Source organism: Protopterus annectens, chromosome 10.part0 (assembly GCF_019279795.1).
Source record: "Protopterus annectens isolate FY-2018-M chromosome 10.part0, PAN1.0, whole genome shotgun sequence".
Lineage (NCBI taxonomy): Eukaryota > Metazoa > Chordata > Ceratodontiformes > Protopteridae > Protopterus > Protopterus annectens.
Window position 1 is genome coordinate 1,668,576,019 of NC_056744.1, and position 23,428 is coordinate 1,668,599,446.

At 40.5% G+C, this 23,428-nt stretch overlaps 1 protein-coding gene across 1 annotated transcript in view; it reads right to left on the reverse strand.

Moving 5' to 3' along the window:
- The window catches only part of LOC122813877 (zinc finger protein 773-like), a 239,428-nt gene extending 217,900 nt beyond the window's left edge, over positions 1–21,528 (reverse strand). Inside the window, 1 exon segment of the mRNA XM_044086418.1 lies at positions 21,251–21,528. Within this exon segment, the coding sequence (XP_043942353.1) occupies positions 21,251–21,463 (213 nt within the window). The 5' untranslated portion in view covers positions 21,464–21,528.
- Between the last annotated feature and the right edge of the window lie 1,900 nt (positions 21,529–23,428).

The window sequence follows — 23,428 nt, forward strand, 5'->3', positions numbered from 1 at the left end:
AGTATTAGTATCTACAGTGAAATCCAAAAATAAGGCCGGTGATTCTCTGTTCGCCAACACTGTTGGCAAATCCTGGTACCTGCTTCCCAAGGAACTCTCATCTCTCTCTCTCCTCAGTGAAACTGTTCAAAAAACAACTCAGAGAATACTTTAGTAACCACTGGTTATGCCCATGTAGTAACCCAGACTAATCTTACCACCACTTTCTCTGAACCCTATCTACATAACCATTTGCAATTTAATTCCAACTCTCTCTATGCCTCAGAGAGTAGACACACCTATACTAATTTAGTATTTACAACTTTCTCTTACATATGATCCTCTTCCAATTATGTACTTGCATAGTTTGCAGCTTGCTGCATTAATCACATATAACTATCTACATAGACATTCTTTATATTTCTTATTACATGCTACCTTAAAGTTGCTATGCTACTATAGGATAAATGGGATGACTCACTGCTAAATACTGTACCTGGAGCTGCTATATTTGTTAGTGCGCTTTTCACTCTTTCTTATTGTTTGCCACTTTAAAATTTTTTGTTGTTCAATATCTTTCTTATTATCTGCTACTTTATAGTAATATATGTCTATATAACATATGTATTCTTCACCTGAAAATAGTACTGTACCTAAATGTGTTACAAATCTGTACCTGAAGTTGCTAATATTTGCTTATGTGGAGCTTTTCTCACCGGGCCTCTACTGAAAATGGACATATATCTAGTTAGACTAGCCCGGTCAACAAATGTAAAATAAAAATAAATAAAACGTATATATGAGTTTGGGGGGTGTAGGTGCCTTGCCCATTCCCACATGTGGGGTGCTGGGTGGTCGTGTCCACCCCCCAAAAAAAAGAAGTTTAAAGGAGAAGAGTGATTTTCAAGATTTGTCCTTCTCCTGTAGTTTCAGACTTTTTTTTTCACGCCTTGCCAACACTCCACATTTCAAATGCTGACATTTCAATATGGAGCCTGAACTTTTATTCATGTCAGCATTTGCTTAAGAAGCAAAAAAGGTCTAAAAACAAACCAATACCATTTTGTATATTCGTGCAGGCAACATCATGTTTTATTACAAGAGATTTGTGGCTGCAAAAAAAAAAAAAAAAATCAAAAACAGGCAGTATTTTGAAGCAGAAACAAACTTCTAAATGCACTGTTATGACAGAAAAATTACAACTATAACATTTCAACATGTGAAGGAAATTTTCTAATGACCTTTATTGGAGGAAAACCAAAATAAAATTTAATTCACTCAAAGTGAAAATAATTTTTAAACGACACTAACCACTTATATTTGCATCTTCCCATCGAAATATGAATGGGATGGCTGAAATTACTCCAGGTCACGGTGGGTAAGACCCCCCCATCAAAGTCTTAGCCAGAAGCCTACTTAACCAAACTGAAGACAATCCAAATTTTACTGAACACACTCATTATGAGAGATTTCAGTTCTCACCATCAACTGGAAAACTACCCTAGCCCAAACTCGCTAGCACTAAAGTTCCTTGACTTTGTGAATTCAAATGCCCCTGAGCAAATTGTCCATACCCCGACAAGAGGAACAAACATTCTAGATCTGGTCCCCACCAACATGTCAAACAGGTGCAGTACTGCAACTGTTGGACCCTCATTAGTTAAAACTGACCACAAATCAGTCACCTTCAAACTGACACTAACACCAGAACTCACAAAGAGTGAAATCAGACTAAAAAGCTTTACCAATGCAAACTATACTGCCTAGGTGAAGGTATAAATGCATTCCAAGCACCACCCCTAGCTGAAAATGGTATCTGCGCTGAAGCTTACATTAAAGCCCTGTACAATCGGATGCATTAAGTGTATAAACCCGGATGTACCGGATAGCCAGAGCCCCAAGTAAAATCAAGTTGCCATGGTGGACTACCAGCATCAACAAACTCTACAATAAATGCAAAAAGTTGCTATACAAGAAAACAAAGACAAGGCCCCAACAATGGAAAAGCACCCTCCTCACCCTTAAGAGGTAAATAAGACAACTTGTCAAATCTTCCAAGCGCTCCTTTGAGCGAAACCTAGCAAGTACTGTCACGGATAACCATAAGGCCTTTTACAGCTATGTACGTAACCTAAATGGTAGGACCCAAGCATGTCCAGAACTGGTGGCAAACAGTATCACACACATTGACCCCACAGAGATAATGAACCTGCTAGCTGATAGGTGGGGATAAGGGAGTGAAATTTCACCAAACCTAACTTACAACAAACCCTCCCCCAAACTCCCCCCAACCTTACATATCTGAAGGGAAGGTCGTCAAAGCGCTATCCAAGGGAAAAACACAGTCTCTATGGGACCAGATGACATCCCAGACTGTCTTCTAAACAGGCTAAAACATGAACTTGTATGACCACCAACTACCCTTTTCATCACAGCCTAACCACGGCTTTGTTCCTGCGGAATGAAAAACAGCTACAGTTGTTCCCCTCCATAAAGGTGACCTAGCAACAGAAGCATAATTCTGACCAGCCTCATCTGTAAGGCTATGCAACATATCATTATGTACCTCAAAAAGACATAGGCGACCTCCACACCCTGGACCCTACTCAATTTGGCTTCATGAAGGGCAGATCCTCCCTGTTAAGCTAGTGGATTTCTATGAAAGTGTGACCAATGCCATTGATGAGGGCAAATCTGTGGACACACCATACCTTGACTTGGCAAAGGCTTTTGACACAATCTCACATTCAGGCATTACCGATAAACATAGCAAACTAAACGCAATCCCTTTTGTTGTAAAATGGGTTGGCAACTGGCTCACAAACCAGACCACACTATCAAAATGGGTGGCTCCACATCAATCAACAGGGTTTCACAAGATCAGTGCTGGACCCCTACTGTTTGGTATATACTTCTAAGATGTTCAGGTCAAAACTAAAGGGTTGTGGCTGACCAAGTTTGCAGATGACTGCAAACTAGGTGTGATCACTGAATCCCCAATTGATGTCAGTATACTCCAGGACGGTCTCATACAGACCAACAACTGGTACATTAGTCATGGTCTCAAAACTGAATGCAAACAAATGCATCATCATTCCCTTTGGCACAAACAATGCCCTTTCATACTATTAAATCAACAATACCCTAAGTACCCACGAAGTGGTACGGGACCTGGGATCACTGGTTGACCATGACCTTAACGTTGACCACATGTCTACCATTGTGAGGAAAGCATTTTACGAAGCCACTTGATTAGTAAAGGCAACGACTGAAAGAGCAAAAGAAGTTATAACCTCTCTATACACAGCACTTATCCGGCCCATAACTGAGTATAACGCCCCATTCAGTATGCACCGTACTAAGGATCTACAGCAATTAGACAGACTTCAGAGGTCTAACAAAGATGATCAAGGGCCTCCAACATGAGCCTTACACATGGACAGACTAAAATCCCTGTCTCTATACTCCGCATCATATAGACTTCTTAGGAGAGACTTATGCATGGCCAACAGAGCAGCCCAAGACCCAGTCCTAACAAACTTACTGCACAAACATAAATGAAATGGGTCTAGGGCTACTCATTCCAGGGACTTAAATATGGCCTGTGACTTAAATAGGAAACATTGGAGGGACAGATCTGCCAGCGACTGCCGTGTCTTTGGAACAGGCTACCAACTCATGTGAAAGAGAGCACCTCTATGACACTGTTCAAGAGGAACCTGGATGAGTGGATGGGGCACCGTAATTTCTTACCAGGGATAGTGCCCACAACCTTCCTGGACATGGGCAGGCATCACTAAATGCAGTCTAGGGTACTGACTAATATCTCTACAGAATTATATTGGGTTGAAATGGCTAGGCTTAAAATGACCTCTGGGTTGATAGCCTAATAATCCCCTATGATTCTATGAACCTATGAAATATTTCTAAATATATTCAACAAGACTATGAAAGGGATACTCCAACCACTGCAAAACAAAATACTAGTATTGTTTTAGATTACCATAATGTTAAACATGCCAGCACCTCACTGCACCAGCCATGTTATTCCTGCACAGAAAGCTGCACTCTAGATTTAACACAGTGAAACTAGGTATGCATAGACGAAACTAGGCATGCATAGACAAATGAGGCAACATACAACTTTAACTTATGCGTAAAAAAAAAAAAAAAAAAAAAAATGAAAAGTTTTACCACACAGCAGCAAGCAACCAGAGATTATACAATCAACAAAATAAGAACTGGGCCAAACTATTAAAAACACTGCAGCTATAATGTGTCAGGATGACCAGGGGAATGAAGGACACAGACAGGACATGCAAATCATCATCATCATCTTTTCTGAAGAAGTTCACATTTATATTAAAGTGGAAGAAAGTGCTAAACACGTATTTGTGCCTCTTTTGTGGTCTTAACTCAGTTCGCTACTTTGGTTTTACAAGTTTAAAAGTTCAACGGTTCAGTCCGTTGGTTCAGTTTTTTTCAATAGTCCAGAGTCAGTTATTAGACAACCAACTTCAAGAGAGTCACTTGAAGAATAAGACAGTATCAGTAAACTAACAACCACCTACCACACAACCTTTAGTGGGCTAAATGAAAGCTGTGCCTGGATCCCAGAATGAATATACAAGCACGAGCATCCCAGGGAAATGTCGGACTAGATTTGCATTCCTCAAGGGTAACAGGTCAGACCTTTGAAGGATGCAAGACTGACTTCGCCCCACACCAGTGAGCCATCAGGACACTGATACTTTAGCAACCCCAAAAGAAAACACCCCAGAAGGTCTGTACCAGGTCTATACTTTGAGCCTAGTGCAATTGCAGGGATGCTATACTGAGACTTGGTGAATAAAATAGATGAAGGAAAGAAATAAAGAAAGAAATTTGCCTTCTGCAAGAAATGATAGTTGTAACACAGGTTACAATGTTACAGAAAAATGAAGATTACCTACAGTCCTGATTCTTATGGTATCAAAACCATCATCATTACTGACAAGATACAGATTTTAATAAGCAACCACAATTTTTATGAAGTACTAAACAAGCCCACATTTACATGTATGAGCATGCTCAATTTAAATATACTGTTAAAACAGAATGACTATATTATTTACAAGAACATTGTTTATAGAACAACGCAATTAGAGAGACTTTCAGATACGTGTAATTATTACATGAGGGCCATGTAGTGGCTATGACGCAGTTTGGCAAAGTTATGCCAATGTATATACGAGTATCTATAAGGAATACAAAATACTTCAAACAATGCTCTGTGCAGGCAAACTATGGCATGCCAAATATACAATAAGTTTTTATTCTCTGGGCCCAAGGGTGGTGACTATGACACTGATTTAAGGTATAATAAACTATATTAGCAGCTTACTATTGGATAAAGAGTCTCTGGTTTAAATAAGTATATTAGTTTGAGGAATGCCTTAAAAGGAAGGCAGTGGACATGAATTACAAAGTTGTCCATACAAATATAGTGGAGGTTGGTATACAGTTATATACAGACACAGTTAATATCATATTTCAAGATTTTAACTATGTAGTTTATGTACGTAGAACATTACTTAATTTGACATACAATTTTAAATGCTATGACGAGTCCTTTTTAAAAAAGTGTAAAGGGTTCTAGTTTAAAGGAAAACTCCATCTTAGAACCAAAAAAAAAATCTGTTTTTCACTCTGTTTTATGGGTTACTTTAATACCTCAAAAACACGCTGACTGCTTTGTACAGAATTTTAATATATTTTCTGCAAAACGGCTGTCAATGGGGCTTGACACATCAATGTGACCTTATTTTTCTTCATACCTTTCTCTTTCCCATAATCCATTTCAAGTCTGCTTTATACGAGTCATGCTAGACATAAGGAAGTAGTGGTGTATTCCCATGCCATAGATATAGGTTCATAGGTTCATAGGTTCATACTAGGCTATCTGCCCAAGGGCATTTATAAGCCTAGCCCATAGTTATGTGGCTTTCGCCACCCCTTTAGTTTGAATAAAAACTATGCCTATCATTTTGCTGTGCCTCTGTCAAGCAGTGACACTGAAGTAATCCCTGGGGTATATCTGCAATCTCCCATCCATTGGTCAAGATTCCTCTTGAACAAGGCCAGAGAGGTGCTCTGCCTCACATGTACCGGGATTTTGTTCCACAGCATAGGGAGTCTCTGGGTGATGAATCTGTCCCTCCAGCACGTTCTATTTATAACCGTGTCAAGGTTTAAGTCTCCGCCCTTGTGGTTCTGAGGGATCTAGATTTTTTGAGGTGAAGCATATTCATCAAATCTGGGTTTGACATGGCCTTATATGTCAGGCACAGGTCACCTCTGAGCAAGCGGTATGAGACTGAATAGAGCTGGAGTTCTTTCAGTCGGGCAGCATAAGACATATTTTTGAGACCCTTTATCCTTTTGGTGAGGAACTTTTGGGGCCTTTCAAGCTGCAGCAGGTGTCTGGTCAGATACATTCCGAACGGGGCATTGTACTCAATCATAGGTCTAATAAGTGATGAGTACAGGGGGACGATGACCTCCCTTGATAATGGATTAGTGTCTGTCACTGTCATCTTATATACCTTCTGTAACAGGACTGCTCCTTTTAATTTCTTGAATGGCCCTCTTTGTGCGTGTCACAGGGCTTGTTTCATTTTATACAGCTGCAACTAAAACAGTTGCTAAATTGCAAGCCTTTTTCACAGCATCTTGACGAACCATCCACTACACTTTGGTAACTCTGCTGATACTTTACAAGAATTAAAAGAAAAATATTTTCTGACTTAAAGGGACAGTCCCTGTGTTTAAAATTAGGGTCGGAGTTAAGCTGACAGAAGTCAAATCCACTTCAAAACGTCACTTTCTTTCCCACCCTCAGTGTCATTTACTTTTAAATATCCTGTAAATCCACAGTTCCAGTCTTGTTTCAGCTCCCAGGATAAACTAACCTTTGGACTTGTGTTCCTGTCGACTTGCATTGGATTGGGGAACTATGCCCCCAGCTCTTGGCTCATATTTAAAATAAAGCTCTACCAGGGAAAAGGGGAATCTATGTATACTAATTTTCAAACTCTGCATCACTCATGCTTCTACAGATGTACAAGCAGCCCGCTCATAAAAAATAGTGCATTTGTCTAGTAGTATGCAGAAATCAGCACATAAACTAGAAGCTGAAAAAGGAACAAAAAGAGTGTGTCTACTAATGCTCCAACCTTCTGTCACGCAGTTGCTTTCTATGGAATTACTAGCAGATCAGAAAGTCACTACACCAGGCTAATATTCATAAATCAGAATACAGTAAAACACAAAAGAAAGAGAAATATGGTTTCATGTACTGTTTGCCTGACTCAGATGTTTTCTATAGGTAGATGCCAGGTCATAAAATTGTTGTAGAAGGCAAGGATACTCAATCACCACAGAATAAAATACGAAATGAAAGAAACAAAAAACTCTTTGTTTACTAATGTTTTAAAAGCCATGCATTACTGATGTGCTTTGTAAAGTAGCAGCAGCAGCCAGGTCATAAAATGCCTGAAAGGCTACTTTTCTCAATGGATAAAATGCACAGATTAAACTAATGAATGGCTCACGGGGAGATCTGTTGTCTGTACAACTGCAATTGGAGATGGAATTTGGCTAACACCTTTGAAACTTGCTTCAGGCACTGTTCCCCCACCCCCTCAGCCAAAGGTGAGCATACTCAGAAAGGCAAACCTGAAATGTGAACAAAGGCTGAATCATAGGTTCATAGGTGTGTACTGGGCTAATGGCCCTGGAGCCTTTACAAGCCTAGCCCAGAGAAGTGCCCTGGCATCGTGCCACCCGACATTAGTTCCCAGTGCCTCTATCAAGTAGAACCACTGGAGTGATCCCCAGGGTGAACTTTCTGTCACCCATCCACTCATCAAGATTCCTCTTGAAGAGGGACAGCAAGGTGCTCTGCTTTGACATATATGGGAAGTCTCTTCCAGAGCATGGGCAGTCTCTGGGTGAGGAACCTGTCCCTTCACCATGTTCTGCTGATTGCAGTAATGAGGAGGTCTCTGGAGCATGTGGTGCGGAGGGATTGTGACTTCTTTAGATGTACCACTTCTAACAGAGCTATGTCAGACATGGCTTTTAAGTCAAGCAGAAATCGCCTCTAAGTAGGCGATATGGGACAGAGAATAGCTGGAGTCTTGAGTCTGTCCATGTAAGACAGGTGTTTAATGCCTAGGATTCTCTTTGTGAGGTACTTCTGTGGCCTCTCCAGCTGTTGCAGGTGTCTAGTGAGGTACATGCAAAATGGAGCATTATACTCGATGATTGGTCTAATGAGGGGAGAGAGACAATGACCTCTTTCTTCCTAGATGCAAAACCCTTGGTAATGAGATGTGCCACATAGAAGGACTTTCTGACCACATTGGCAATGTGGTGGTCGAAGGAGAGGTTGCTGTCAACCTGTGTCCTCAGATCTCTTAACACCTACAGTGTTCAGTGGGCTCCCATCAATGTGGTAGTTAGTGGAACTGAGTTTTTACCAAAGGGGATGACAATGCATTATTTGGTGTTAAGCTTAAGGCCATGGTTTTGACACCAGTCATTGGTCTCAGCGATACCCTTCTGTAGGATGTCTTCATCACTTGGGGAGTTAATAATGGTTCCCAGCTTGCAGTTGTCTGCGAACTTGGTAAGGCAGAGTCCCTTTTTGTTGGCCTGGACTTCTGAGAAGTAGATGCTGAACAAGAGAGAGTATCCAGAACTGATCCTAGTGGGACTCCACTCGTAACTGGTCATCAGTCCGACTTGGACTGCACTACTTTCACACTGTGTTTTGTGAGCCAATTTGCAACCCATCTAGTGATATAGGGGTTGATGCCTAGTTTGGGGATTTTATCAATAATTCCTGAGTGAGGAATGGTATCAAAGGCCTTGGCCAGATCAAGATAGGCTGTATGCATTGCCTTACCTTCATCCACACCCCTAGTGACTGACTCAAAAGTAGTCAACCAGGTTGAGCAGGCATGATTTCCCTTTCATAAAGTCAAACTGCATGAGGCCCAGAGTTTGGAGATTTACTATAACTTTGTTAATCAAGTCCATAATGATGCGGCCCATAGTTTTACATATCAGACTAATCAGGCTAATGGGGCGATAATTCTGAGGGTCTGCAGCCGTTCCCCCTTTATGGTAAGGGATGACTGTAGCAGTGCACCATTCGGTATGGACAAAGCCGAGGTGAGGCTGTGACTAAACAGGGCACACAGATGCGGTGCCAGTTCGCTTTGTAGTTCATGTAGAACACAGCCAGGGGTATTATCGGGTCCCAAGGAAGCTGTATTCTTGGCCTTGGGCAATGCAGCCTTAACCCGTGTTGCAGAAATGCTGGGTGCCTGGAATTCTTCCGGTATTGAGATTGGTCATTTAGGAGGGGAGAGAGGGGTAAAGTTGGCACTGAATTGGTCGGCCAGTACGTTGGCTCAGTATAGGAGGTACCATTGTGCAGTAACTCGGAGCAAATCTGGGTATTGCCGTGGAGGTTTTTGATACAACTATAAAAGGCTTTGGGATGTAGTGTCTGCCACAATTCTGCCTTCATAGCTGGCTTTAGAGGATTTGAGAAGGGATCTCAAACTTTGTGCTGAGGCTAATAAGGGGGTTTTGCCTTTTTCTGCAACAGTTTCTTCCTTCTGTTGTAGAGTTTATTAAATGGCAGGGGATCATGAGATTGGCTTCCTTTTTTTTTTTGGAGGCGAGTGTCTTGGTTTTGTTGGGTATAGCTAACTCCATGCCTTTATGTACACGTTCATACAGTGCACTGGTGTATGAATCTGCAGTCATGCAGCTATCTTCCATTGGCATGGGTGCCATGAAGTTAGCCACCTCACTAGGAGTCCAAAGTCAGCTTTGGAGAAGTTTTTCAAGGTGGTAACCTTTGTGGGGAGGAGGGGGTTAGATCTGGATTTCTATGGTGATTAGTTTATGGTTGTATCTGACCAGGGAGGGATTGACTATTGGTGTAGAGCAACGGTTGCCCATGTTGGTAATAACCAGGTCAAGGATGTTGCTTCCTCTAGTGGGGGTCAAGGATGTTGCTTCCTCTAGTGGGGGGCATTGGAATTGATGGATTCCAGAAAGATTTGGGCCAGTGCATTGGTGTTTGAGTAGTTTTCCCAGTTGATGGAGGGGTAGTTGAAGTCTCCTAGTATGAGAGCATTGAGTTGGACCTTAATAGATTCCAGAGTGCTTAGGAACATGGAGTGAGGGTCTAGGGACATGGTTGGGGACCTATAGCAGGCTATGACCTGGATCTCAGTCTTACCCAATGTTAATTGTACCTGAAGTATCTCAGATGCGTTATGCTGGGTTACTAGTCTGTAGGTGTGCATATCTTTTATGAATATGGAGACACCACCACCTATCGAGCTTCGGTCCATCCGTGTAATGAGTTATAGCCTGGTAGTGCAGGGGTGCTTTCTGACACTTTAAACCAGGTCTCCATCACAGCACAAATGTCGATGTTCTCTATTTTGAGGAGGGTTTCCAGCAAGTGCATCTTGAGATTCAGACTTCTAGCACTGAGCAGCATGACCCTCAGATTGCATTTATTTATAGCTGTTACAGTGGTAATTTGGTCTTTGTAACACTGCCTAAAAAAGGCACTATATGGGGTGGCAAGAGCCTTAGCCAGTACAAAGAATCCCAGGGGGACAGATGCAGGCCATCTCTGGCAAAGCATTGAGGTCTGCCAGTCAAGTCATCCCAAGCAGACAGATACTGGATCCCCTTAGAAGGGCACCGTAAACTTAGCCATTTGTTGAAGTCAATCATTTTTTGTTTGTACTGCGGTATCATTCTGGGTGATGGCAGGATACTGCTCAAAACAAAAAAAAGTGGGACTGTCCCTTTAAAATGTCACAGACATCTTTGATACTACTCATCTTAAAATATAAAAGTAGTATAAACAAGAAATATTTAAAGTTTAAAGCTTAGCATTTCAATACTGTGATGCTGCTTATGTAAATTTGAAAAAAGAGGTGACAACTGCCTTTGAACCATTGACTGGTCTAATCGTTTTGTTTTACTGTGAAAGGCATGGCAACAATGCAAACAGCTGTGAATCAGTAAGTTCTCTTCCTCTCTGCAATAAAGACAATGGAAAACAGTTTCATACCTCTCCGTTTTGTTTACAGCAGCCTGAGCTCCTGTCTACAAATGTGGTATATTATACAAGTGTAGATAAATTCCTCTGCAACTGATGTGAGAAGTTAAGCTTAAAGTAGGTGGTATTTCCCTTCCTTTGATTCCAAAGTGAGGAAGTGAAAGTTTTATGAAGTACAAGCAGGTTTCAGGCATCTACACAGAACTGGAATCATATTATAGGGAGAAAAGTGACCCCCAAGTTGAGTTAAATTGTAGGAGAAGGTGAAGTTTTCCTTTAAGGAGTGATGGTTATGGCTGGTTACTTATAATGGATGACTTATTCTGTATGTATGTATGTATGTATGTATGTATGTATGTATGTATGTATGTATGTACACAGGTTACACACACACACACACACACACACACACACACACACTAGACAGAGACATAATAATGCTGAAACATAGATATATAGATTGGAAATGAAGGGTGCACATAACAGTAATGAAACCACTACTTCTGCATACTGCAGAAACCTGAGCAGTGAAGGCAGAGCAGCTGAGGAAGCAGAGGTGATGGTGATGAAGTGCCTTGGATGGGTGATAAGATGCAGACTGTGGGAAAGAATGAAGAAACGACAATATCAGAGCAGAAGTCGAAGTATCTCCGATTACAGAGAATGCCAAAGTGAACAGAGTATGGTGGTTCACACACGTGCACAGAAGCAGAAGAGGAGTTGGTGAAGATGATTTGGCAGAAGCAGGAAGAAGGTAAGAATCAACAAGAGCATCCAGTAAAGAGACAGACGGACTGCATGAGACAAGATCTGGGACCGTTAGGTACGACTGTCAAGAGACGTCAGGACAGTGCAATGAACTGAGACAGCGACAGATGACAACACCATGACCCCATGACCCCACCTACAGACTCAGAATAAGGGGGTTAATGATGACTATATACAATTATATCATGAAAGTCTGACTGCAAACAGGAGCAACCTTCACATCACTGAAAAAAGCAACTGCACAATACAGTCAACCAGAAATAACTGAACCTCAGATCACAGATTCACAGACCCAAACATAACATTACAGTCCTCAGCATTACTAAACTACAGGTGCAGTACACTCTTGAATATTCTCTTTGTCAACAGTTTACTGCTATCATGATTCGTTAAAAGTGCTCCATCACGTGTACAAGCGAATGAAAGCAGGAAAACTGAATGTTTTCTGTAGGGAACGTGCTTGTGATTATGGTAAATCAGATTTTCTGTTAATGCAGAAACTTTCAGATACAAAGTCTTGGCATTAGCAGTGTGAGTTTCAGTTTGCATTTTAGGGCTAGAAGGCGACAGATTTGGTGTGTTCTGCTGTGTGTGAAGTGTCTTGTTTAATGGTATTATTAGGGAAAGGATTTTTGGTACGGTACTATACACTGAGGTAGGGACAGTGCTTGTGTTAGTACATAGTTTGGTTGTGCAGGGGAGGGGCATCACCCCACCCGCTCATCCTAACTAATATGTGTTAACCCTAATAACTGCCCATACTCCTAATCCCAACCATACCCACTACATTACAAATAGCCTTTTACCTAACAATACTACTAAATTAGACAAGGTGTTATTTTTTTTTTCTTTTTACGTTTTTTGGACGACAGATTGCATAAGGAGACAGTTTGTGAAGGGTAGCCCCCCCCTGCACCCCTTGAACTTGCATATGCCAACTCTATGATTGGCAAGCACCTAACAGAATGGAATGAGTGCTGTGCACAGTGAGAAGCCACACTGGAAGTGATTACACTTCCAAAATAGAACCAAAGCAACTATCACATGTAAACCATCACTATCAAACCTGAACTAACCGACACATGGAACTAATCCTCTCCTACACACACACACACACACACACACACACACACACACACACACACACACACACACACACACACACTGCTCTCTCAATCTATTTGTTAACATTCCAAATGACTTGGCATGAAGTTGATACTATTAATGAGTCACTCACTCGTGCACAAAGAAACACTAATCAGTCTAATCGGTAGTGGATCAAACCCACTCCACCCATATATAAAGTCACTTTTAACTAAGGACCACCCTGATGAAAACTGCACTACACCCATATATAAAGTGACTTTTAACCAAGGACCACCAGACTGCACTACACCCATATATAAAGTGACTTTTAACCAAGGACCACTCTGAGAAAGACTGTTATAAAATTAGACACAAAAGTGCTCAGTTGTTTATTAAAAGTATTGGATTGGCTGTCCAATTATTCTATCAGTGGTTCATGGTTAAGATACACACTGTTTACAGATATTTTTTAACCTGAGCACCTACTAAGAACACTCACAGGATTACTTTACAAAAGAGTTTGAAGTACATGTACATCTAGAAAAAACTGCCAAGTGCTACTGAAATTACTAATGAAAGGAAACAGGAAAATAGAGCACTAATAAACAAACACAAATCAAGCCTGGGTCACTGACAGCTCAGACAGAAACTTGTTCACTGCACCAAAAGGCTGCAGACGGCATGGCTTTCCATCAACACCATATACAATTCTGTCATCTTACATCGAACTACTTCTATCTGATCTCCATCCTAAGAATGAAGAGATGCCTGGAATTTCACAATCGGCTCCAGACAGGATCTAGCAAATGTCTGTACAAAAGAGGAAACAGCAGATTTCTAGCACTTATGGCCATTCGTGTATATCCACTGTACCCCTACCTTTCATGCTGTCCTCACATACACTGCATGCTTACTTTTTTGTTAATTTTAGATCTAAGCCCCCAACTAGTACGGTATACAAATGTCAGTAACTCAAGGGAATGGATGCTTCTCCAGGCTCAAACTTCACAATGTTGTTTCTTTTTGACTATACCTGTTGGGTGCTGTTCTTGGAGGGTCATTAACAGTTACCTGTGTCACACCATTTCAATGTAAATATTTTCATTCAAAGGACTGTCATACTTATACAATGGGCACAGTCTGCTCGCCAATGTCATGGCTGAAAAGGGTATTCTACCTGCTGGAAAGAGAGACAGAATGGCATAGTGATATGATTACACATGGCGCCATTCCTCCCTTGTTAATGCTACTACTTTCTATCTGTAATCACCATCCCCTCTTATTCCCTTATGCAGTCATTAAATTCAGTGTGCAAAATGCAGTATAAAGTATGCAGTCACATTCTGAAGCAAAAGTAAGTAATAAACTTTGGAGTTGGACATAACCTCCTTACCATACAATATAGAACACCAAATTATACCGTTTTTGGAACAAAATGTGTGTTGTTTTTCAATTTTATTTTGTTGATAAGATGACCTGCATTTTTCTCAGAGCTGAAATTCCGTACCATGACATCATGACAGACTGTACCCATGATGCTTCACTACTTAATGGACAAGATGCTGCATTTCCATGATATATGCATCATTAAATGTCTCTTACTTCCTACAAAGGCAAGTAGTCAAGCAGGTCTAGCAGGTGGGGCACCCTACATTGAAAATTATCACATGTGATGACTTGGTAGTGAGACACCAACATAGGTAAGAAGCTGCTCTACTAAATAAGTTGTTTAATTACCCTCAGTCCTTCGCATTTATGTTAATAGTTTACCAATTCTGCCATGACATCATATTGTGGGTATCGTAACTGAAAAAAAAATGCGAAAACAAAACAAAAAAGGGCATAAGTAAATTTACCATGATGAGTAAAACTGAGAATAAAATGAACTGTAATCAGTTGCTGGTTCTCAGGTAGTCCCTCCAGTCTAAACAAGAACTGCTCCTCGTCCTTTCAAAACCTTAACCTATATGTAAATAACTTGGAGAGATCAGCATAAAGGTTAACATTTCCTTCAGTCCTTCCATAAGAACAATGAAGTGGACTGGTCCATACTTACCCATGTGGTAAACTTGTACTCAGCCACCCTACAGACTGGGATCCTTTTCTTATGACCTTACCTACTTAAAGTGTTATTCATGCTACCACCAAGGGACTTAGTCCAAGTCATTCTAATTAATTCACTATTTGTTCAGTACCATGTCACATGCCATGTTAAAGTCTAAGTAAGCCACTTCACATGCATTGTTAAAGTCTAAGCAAACCATGGCCAGAGAACTGCATTAGGTTGTGTCAGACATGGACCCCCACTTGTATTAGGATATCTGAAACCAATGAAGCCTCTTCTTCTAATATTGCCTCTAATCTGAAGAAGCGGTCCTATATTTTAACTCCAAATTTTTAACTATCCTAGACCTGCATGCACCCAAATGTAAAATAAGATTTGGGTCAAAACCAGCCCCATGGCTCACCAAAGATGCCAAGCAAAAAATCCTACTTCAAAATAAAGCCCGGACTAGGTGGTGAACTACTAAAAGCACATCTGATCAACAAATATTTAGACAAATAAGAAACGCAACTAAAAAAATCCATACTCCCAGATAAAAAAAAGAAAATAAACACCATCAAATACAGCAAACACACCAAAATAACCCCCAAAGATTCTGGACTAGGTGGTGAACTACTAAAAGCACATCTGATCAACAAATATTTAGACAAATAAGAAACACAACTAAAAAAATCCATACTCCTAGATAAAAAAATAAATAAATAAATACCGTCAAATACAGCAAACACACCAAAATAACCCCCAAAGATTCTGGGCAAGTATCAATAGACTCTTACACCCAGGACACTCCAGTACACCAACCCCTTTAGGAGCTAATCATGAGACTCCCACCCAAACTGCTAATGACTAACTCCTTCGTCACAGAAGCCATACAATATCTAGCCAGTCAGCTATCCCCCGATACCTCCAGCCTTCCTACCCCCATGACTAGCACTCTTCCTATCTTCCAACTACAACCCATCTCTACTAACTTCATTTTCAAACTCCTAGCAAAACTTAAGCCTTGTACTCCCTCCGCTGACCAGATCCCAGTTGAATATCTGCAGAAAGCAGCTAAAGCTGTAGCTTATCCAATATCAACCTTGATAAATAGAACCATTAAGGAAGGATCCATCCCTGCCATCTGGAAAATCTCACACATTATCCCCCTACACAAAGATGGCAACTCAAATGAATATTCTAACTATCGGCCCATAGCTCTTCTATCCCCCTTAGCAAAAATAATGGAAAAATTTATTTGTCATCAGTTAATAGGTAAACTGCAACAACAATGTACTCTCTTAAGCTCTACTATCGATCTTTCAAAGGGTTTTGATATGGTAAACCATACATTGCTTATCTATCTTCTCAAATCACTTTCCCTTGATTCTCTATCCGTAAAATGGTTCACGTCCTACCTGAGCGACAGGTAACAGGCAGTGCTCTGGAAGAATAATCGATCATCCCACCTGCATGTCACATTGGGTGTCCCCCAGGGCTCCATTCTAGGTCCTCTCATTTTCAGACTTCATTAATGATCTCTACTTAGCTATTCCCAATGCAACTTGTACACAATATGCAGATGACTCTACTTTAATCTGCACAGCTAAATCTGCTTCTGAACTGCAATCCCAAACCCTGAAATATTTAACATAGGTGAGACATGGTTTTTGAAATGCTGCCTCCTTTTGAATCCCAAAAAAAACAAAGCTCCTGCTCGTTACTCCTACTCGTAAGTCCACACCTATAGATTTCTCAGTCATCTCTAATAATGGCACCCTCATAGCCCCTGACTCTACCACAAAACTCCTAGGGATCACAATAGATAACAACCTTAACTTTGATAACTGATTTTATAGTGTTGTTAATGTGGGTAACAGAAAAATGGGCTCCCTGTATAGAGTCCAACCATTCCTTACACCAATAGCAAGAACTACCATTGCCCACTCCCATCTAATCTCTACTCTTCTCTATGCCTCACCAATACATACTAACCTATCAAAACATAATCTCGTCAAACTAGCTACCTCCTATAACAACATTGCCAGATTTGCTACTGGTAAACCCTTCAGAACCCACCATTGTCATAACCTCAAACAACTCGGAAGGCTTGAACTACAAAATCAGCTTCAATTCAACCAACTTACTATTGGCCATAAGATCCTCTACCGGCCTAACAATACTCCAGTACTCTTAGACCTCATAACTCCTTATAAAAATCTTAATGCCTTACGTTCACCCAACAAACTTCTAGTTAACATTAACAAGTCTAACAACATGGGAGGGGACTCGCTGTTCTCTAACACAACTGGGAAAAACTGGAACCTTCTACCTAGTGAACTTACTTCCCTTCCTACCTTATCACTCTTCAAACAAACTCAAAATTTTCCTTAATACACACTGGCTTTGCCCTCCCTGACTAACCTATCATTACTGCTTCTAATATCTTTTCTAACTCTACTCTCTTCACTAAACTTGGGTCCTGTGGTGCAATATGAAAACATTTAACCAGAAATGGGATACTTTTTAGTTACTAGTACAAGTAAATATCTTGCTCTAACTTTTTGTAAATGGATCTATGAAATGTGTAGAAATAGCATGTGTCTAGTTTTTTGTAACAAAAAAATAAATAAAAAATCTTTGCCTGTTTTTATCTGTCTTGGAGCTTTTCTCCCCGGGCCTCTACTGAAAATGGACATGTATCCAATTGAACTAGCCCGGTCAACAAATGTAAAATAAAATAAATAATCTTTTCCCACTATATAAGCTACAAGCCAACTAGCATCATAATGGTAAAGGCAATCTTCCTTCTCTCTTTTTCTGCCTGTGTGTGTATTTATCTATCCACAGTGTGCATTCACCTACACAAGGGTGTAGAGCTAGGCAGGTCTATATTATGTGATCGAATGCTTGGGTGAGCAAACACCTAAAATTCGACCACGTAATATCAAACCCCACAACAGCGAATGCCACCGGGAAACCAAATTGTCAGCCACCAAAAAAAAAAAAAAAAAGAAGAAAGAAACTTTACAGCCAAACTAAGTGGGGGGGAGATGTGCCCCCACACCCCCAAACTAAATATACGAACTCTGAGACCACTCTACAATGGAGAAAACAGCAAAACACAGCAAATGGCAAAGGGAAAACTTTCCCCGTGTTACTTTGGCCATTCGCTGTTTTTTGCCTTCGATATTACGTGGTCGATGTGTAGGTGTTTGCTCATCTAAGCATTCTATCACATAATATACACCCTAGCTAGGCATACTCAATATACTCCAGTAAGAACATTTTTTTCTGAGCATCTTTTCGAAATTTCAACACTCCAAAAGCACAGAATGTTAAGAACTGTGTAAACAAAGATTTATTGTACAGAGGTATATAAAGAATTCAGCTTTGTATTAGTGAAGTACCTTGGGGCGGCCACGGTGGTGAAGTGGTTAGCATTGCCGCCTCACAGCAAGAGGTTCTCCGGTTCGATCCTCGGCTGGGGTGCCTTCTGTGCGGAGTCTGCATGTCCTCCCTGTGGTCGCGTGGGTTTCCTCCGGGTGCTCCGGTTTCCTCCCACATCCCAAAGACATGCTGCAGGTGGATTGGACACTCTAAATTGGCCCTAGGTGTGAGTGTGCCTTCTGTGGAAGGTTGGGCGCCGGGCTGGCAACTCGACACCGTACAACTCCACTGCCATTCAATGTGCGGACAGGTGATCCGCTGTGGCGACCCCTAACCGGGATAAAGCCGAAAGAAGAAGAAGAAGAAGAAGAAGAAGATTAGTGAAGTACCTTGCAGGATGCAGAGTAGCAAGTCCCTCCCAAACCACCACCCCCCTTGAGATCTCCTGACAGCATGGTTAAACTACTAAAATATTCATGCATGTGCCGGTATGAATATTGATCTCTCTGTTGCATGGTTCAACGAAATGCTTGGAAGTTTCTATGCTTTGCTTGCTCTGAAAAATACAAATATTGGAAACTGTGGAGGTTTTAAGAGTCAAGCAGTTTTAGAGGTAGAATTTAGGATTGGCTTAAATTGTAACCAGCTGGTATGTAGCCTCACTTACATGCCACATATAAGGTAAGAAGTTCTAGTTGAGAAGACAGATTGACAGACTTCTTAAGCTCTTTTATCCACAGATCTCTTTGCCTAATGGTTTGCACAGCAAGCATTTTCAAAATACATGCTGAAGCCCATTTGTGTGCTATGCCTTGGTAACGAGTGTCTGGCAAAAGGTTAAGCAGTGAAGTAATTAACTGTGACAATGTCTTCAGACATCTTCAAATGTGATATTTTTTACTGATACATTTATAAAATCACCAACATATGTGGTAGTATACAGTCAGACAGCTAAAATGTGATACAGAAACCGTTGCAATGAGTTCTTGCACTGCACTGTCTCCAACCCATAGAAATGTGGTGAAAGGTGGCTAACTCTCCTGCACACAGCATTAGTAAGTGGCTTAGTACATTCTTCATTGCAAGCATGTCTCCCTGCCTTAAGTATTGCCTACAAATGTTTACTAATAATTTATTTCTGCAGCAGCTATAACTGAACAGGGACATAGAAACAAGCCAACAACATATGCCACTGGGCAAACAGCCCTATAGACAGCTGCCTTCTTACCGGCTCTGCACTTTTCTTGCTATACAGACATATAAACATGCTGCCACTACACATCACAATAATGAATCTCCTTCACGACCACTAAACTTTGAGTCAGGCTTACACATTAGCTCAGCATCTGATGTTACCAAAACAAACATGAAAATTGCAAATGTCCTGATATTTATGCTCTTGTAAATAATGCATTGTATATTATGCCATATCTGGAACATATATATCAACAACTACATCTTAGTGAAGAAATGAAAATGTGTAACTGAAGATAAGAACTGTCCTGCAAGATGTAAGTTTTCTGTAAAAATATCCATCATTTTGGAAAACTGGAAAGGTGGCAACTCTACAAGTAGCTCAAGATGTGCACGCAACACACTGTAGGATACAGCTCTTCACTTTCAAAAGATGGGCTGTAGCTCTGGAAAATATTAGCAAATGTGGGAAGTACAACCTCACTCAGACACAAAACTAGGTACACAGTGTATGACATACTACAGAATTTCTTTACTTTTTACTTTATTGAGACGTGATTTTTGGGCTTAACAGTTTAATAAAGTACAGCTTAAAGAAATCCTACATTGTATGTAATGCAGTCTGTATCTCCACTTGTTTATTTCCTTTTTTGTGTGTCACTCAAATTTATCAATATGCAAGAGGTACAAACGATGCAATTATGATGTCAAATGGAAATCAGCATACATGTCAGTCATCAGACATTTCCAAGCCCATTTCTCCTGTCAATCATTATGGACAAACCCACTTCTGCACAGAACTAGGTGCAAGGTACTTCACTAATACAAAGCCAAGAATTATTGTGTGAAAGGAAATCACATCTAATTTTATATATATATATATATATATATATATATATATATATATATTATGGGTATAAATGGTAACAGTTAAAAATAAGGTGCCCCCTCCTTTATGGCTGGGGTAGCATCTTGAGTGTTGAGTATTTTGGCTTTTCCTGGTTAGGGGTCGCCACAGCAGATCACCGGTCCGCTTAAGACTGGCAGAGGATTTTTACGGTGTCGAGTTGCCAGCCCGGCACCCAACCTTCACAGAAGGCACACACAAACTCATGGACCTGCATGCATGTCTTTTTAAAGTTCAGTCGATCACAGAAAGGACATGCAGACTCCGCAGAGAAGAAGCTCCATCTGAGAATCGAACCACAGAACCTCTTACTGTGAGGTGACACTGCTAATCGCTGCACCACCATGGCAGACATTTTGAGTGTTGAATAAATCTTTAAAATGATAGGTGGGTGGTGGGGGCAACAACATTAGTTTTTTGTAGAAAATCTCAATATCTGGCTACACCCCTGCACATGCATGCATGTATGCACGTATACTTATGCCAGCTGAACTATTATATTTGAAAAGAGTATGGCAACATAGCTCTCAGTAATAAAGGTTCTCCTTACATATGCTCCCAGAATATACAAGAAAACTAACTGATTTGTTATGAAGCACTAATAAAACAATACTAATTTTAATAAGTAATAACTAAGCAAGACACACATTCCAGATTGAAAATTCAGAAAAAAAAATGTTAGTACAATCCGTATAAGAACCCTGTTAGCTAAAATTAGTTATCATGCAGTGTCCCTTACCTTATACACACTGATTGCCTCGTGCAGGAACAGAAAACTGTGGCTGGAATGTCTGGGAACACACAGGACACAGATAAAGGTCTCGTCCTCCTTACAAAATAACTCCAGTCTCTTTTTGTGCTCCCCACAACACTGCTCTGTTCTTCCATTTGTAGCACACAAATTATGCATTGCTTCTTTTTCCCTGCAGTCTCTTTCTTGTTTTGTGTACATTCCTGCTTCACTCTCTGGGATCTTTGCACCAAATCAGCCAGCAATCAGTTCACTGAGGAAGTGCCTGCCCAAATTCATGCCAGGTCAGTTTCATTATTTTATATCAAATCCTGTAAACAGATGTTCTACAGAAATAGCATCTAAATACAAAATCATTGAATTATCAGGCAAACAGCAAATAATTTCATGCCACATAACTACTACTAACCCTTTTCAGTTTCATTTTCAAAGAACAGGAAGTACTATGTGCTGAGAAGTGGCCACCTCCTTTTAAAGGGGCAATGCTGAGAGCTCTTCAAATCAGAGATTAAAATGTCTCACTCCAAGTAACCTGTTTTAGGCATTCCATTTTAGAAACTTCTAGTACTTTTTTTTCTCAAATTCAAAGATCTGAACTCAAGATAAACTCTACTACATCTGTGGGCTAACTAAACTTGTCATATTTCCCCTTTCTATAACCTTCTGTGTCTTTGCACAGACACTGTTAGCATTTAACATCATTTCCACCTTTTAGATAGAAAATGTAATCATACCTCAAGAAATCTGTTACATCATGCCAAAAAGCATTTTAGTAGTTAACCCTCACTCAGCAAACCAGCAGACCTTGTAACCTGATGCTGCAATGATGTCAGCGGGAGCAGCACCAAACTGATCTGGTAATGAGGAACTAGTAAATTTATTTTATTACAAGTTGTTGCTAATTTTTCTTTTAGGTGCAGTCAGAAGCTACATTAATGAAATGCATGCCTTCACTGTGTACTACATGCACAAATCTGGAAAACAGAGTTTCTTGCTGTACTATTCTGAGTGGTGTAGTAGGCTGACCTTTGGTTCAGATTACACAATATTAATTGTGAATCACTGATATCACTGCAAGGACTTACAAATCATAAGTAACATTTGCTATGCTACAAGTTGCTTATATTCAGCAAATGCAGGTTTCGAAATCACAACCCTCCATACTGCCCTATCTTTAGCTACAGCTATTCCTTGTGGCAAAGCAATAATTTATTTTGAATACGCTACTAGAGTGGCCTGTAGCTGGCTTAGAAATTGTCTTTAGATACAGAGAAAATACACTGTAGATTTGAGGAATGGACTAAATACTTTTGAACCTGTGAACCATGAACCTATGATATATTTTACTTGTGCTTAATAAAGATAGACTTTAATAGTTTAGCAGCTTGCTTTTGTTACATATATTAATCCCATGACCTATGCTTCAAAGCAGCAATCATAGAATTTTACTAGTAATTCTACTACAAATGCAAGTACTTACATTTTTCCAATATCCACTTTATCCGTTTCATGGTCAGAGGAAAGCCAGATCCAGTCCTTGAACTGAACATGTATAAAGCAGAGAAGCTTAATCCTGGAGTGGACAGGATACCAGTCTATGACAGAATGTATACATACACACACACACCCTCACACACCATCCTCCTATCCTTTGCTGAAGTTCATGCTCAGACTCTGCCTGTAATGCCACATCGTCTGCAAACAGCAACTTTGTTGATCTGTCCCATCTAACCTGTTTGCTAATGTAGCCCATCACAAGTCTGAACAGCAGTGGAATCAGAGCTGAACACTGGTGCACACCCACTCCCACTGGGAACCCCTCTGTGAGGCAGAACACTGTTCATACTTGAGTCATTGGGTCCTTGTACATAGCCTGCACTAATTCTACCAATATTTCTGGGACTTCGAACCACAACACTACTGCCCAAGTCAGCTTTCCTGGGACCTTTTCATATGCTTTCTCCAAGTCTAGGAATGCCCAGTTGGAATCTTTCCTCATCTCTGGCTTCTTCTCGATTATCTGTCTGATTGCAAACATCAGGTTAGTTGTGTTGCATCCTGATCTGAATCCAAACTGCTCACCTGCTGCATACATTCTACTACTCTGTGTATCCGTTTATCAATCACCCTCTCCAGAACTTTCATGCAATGTGACAGGAGTTTGAT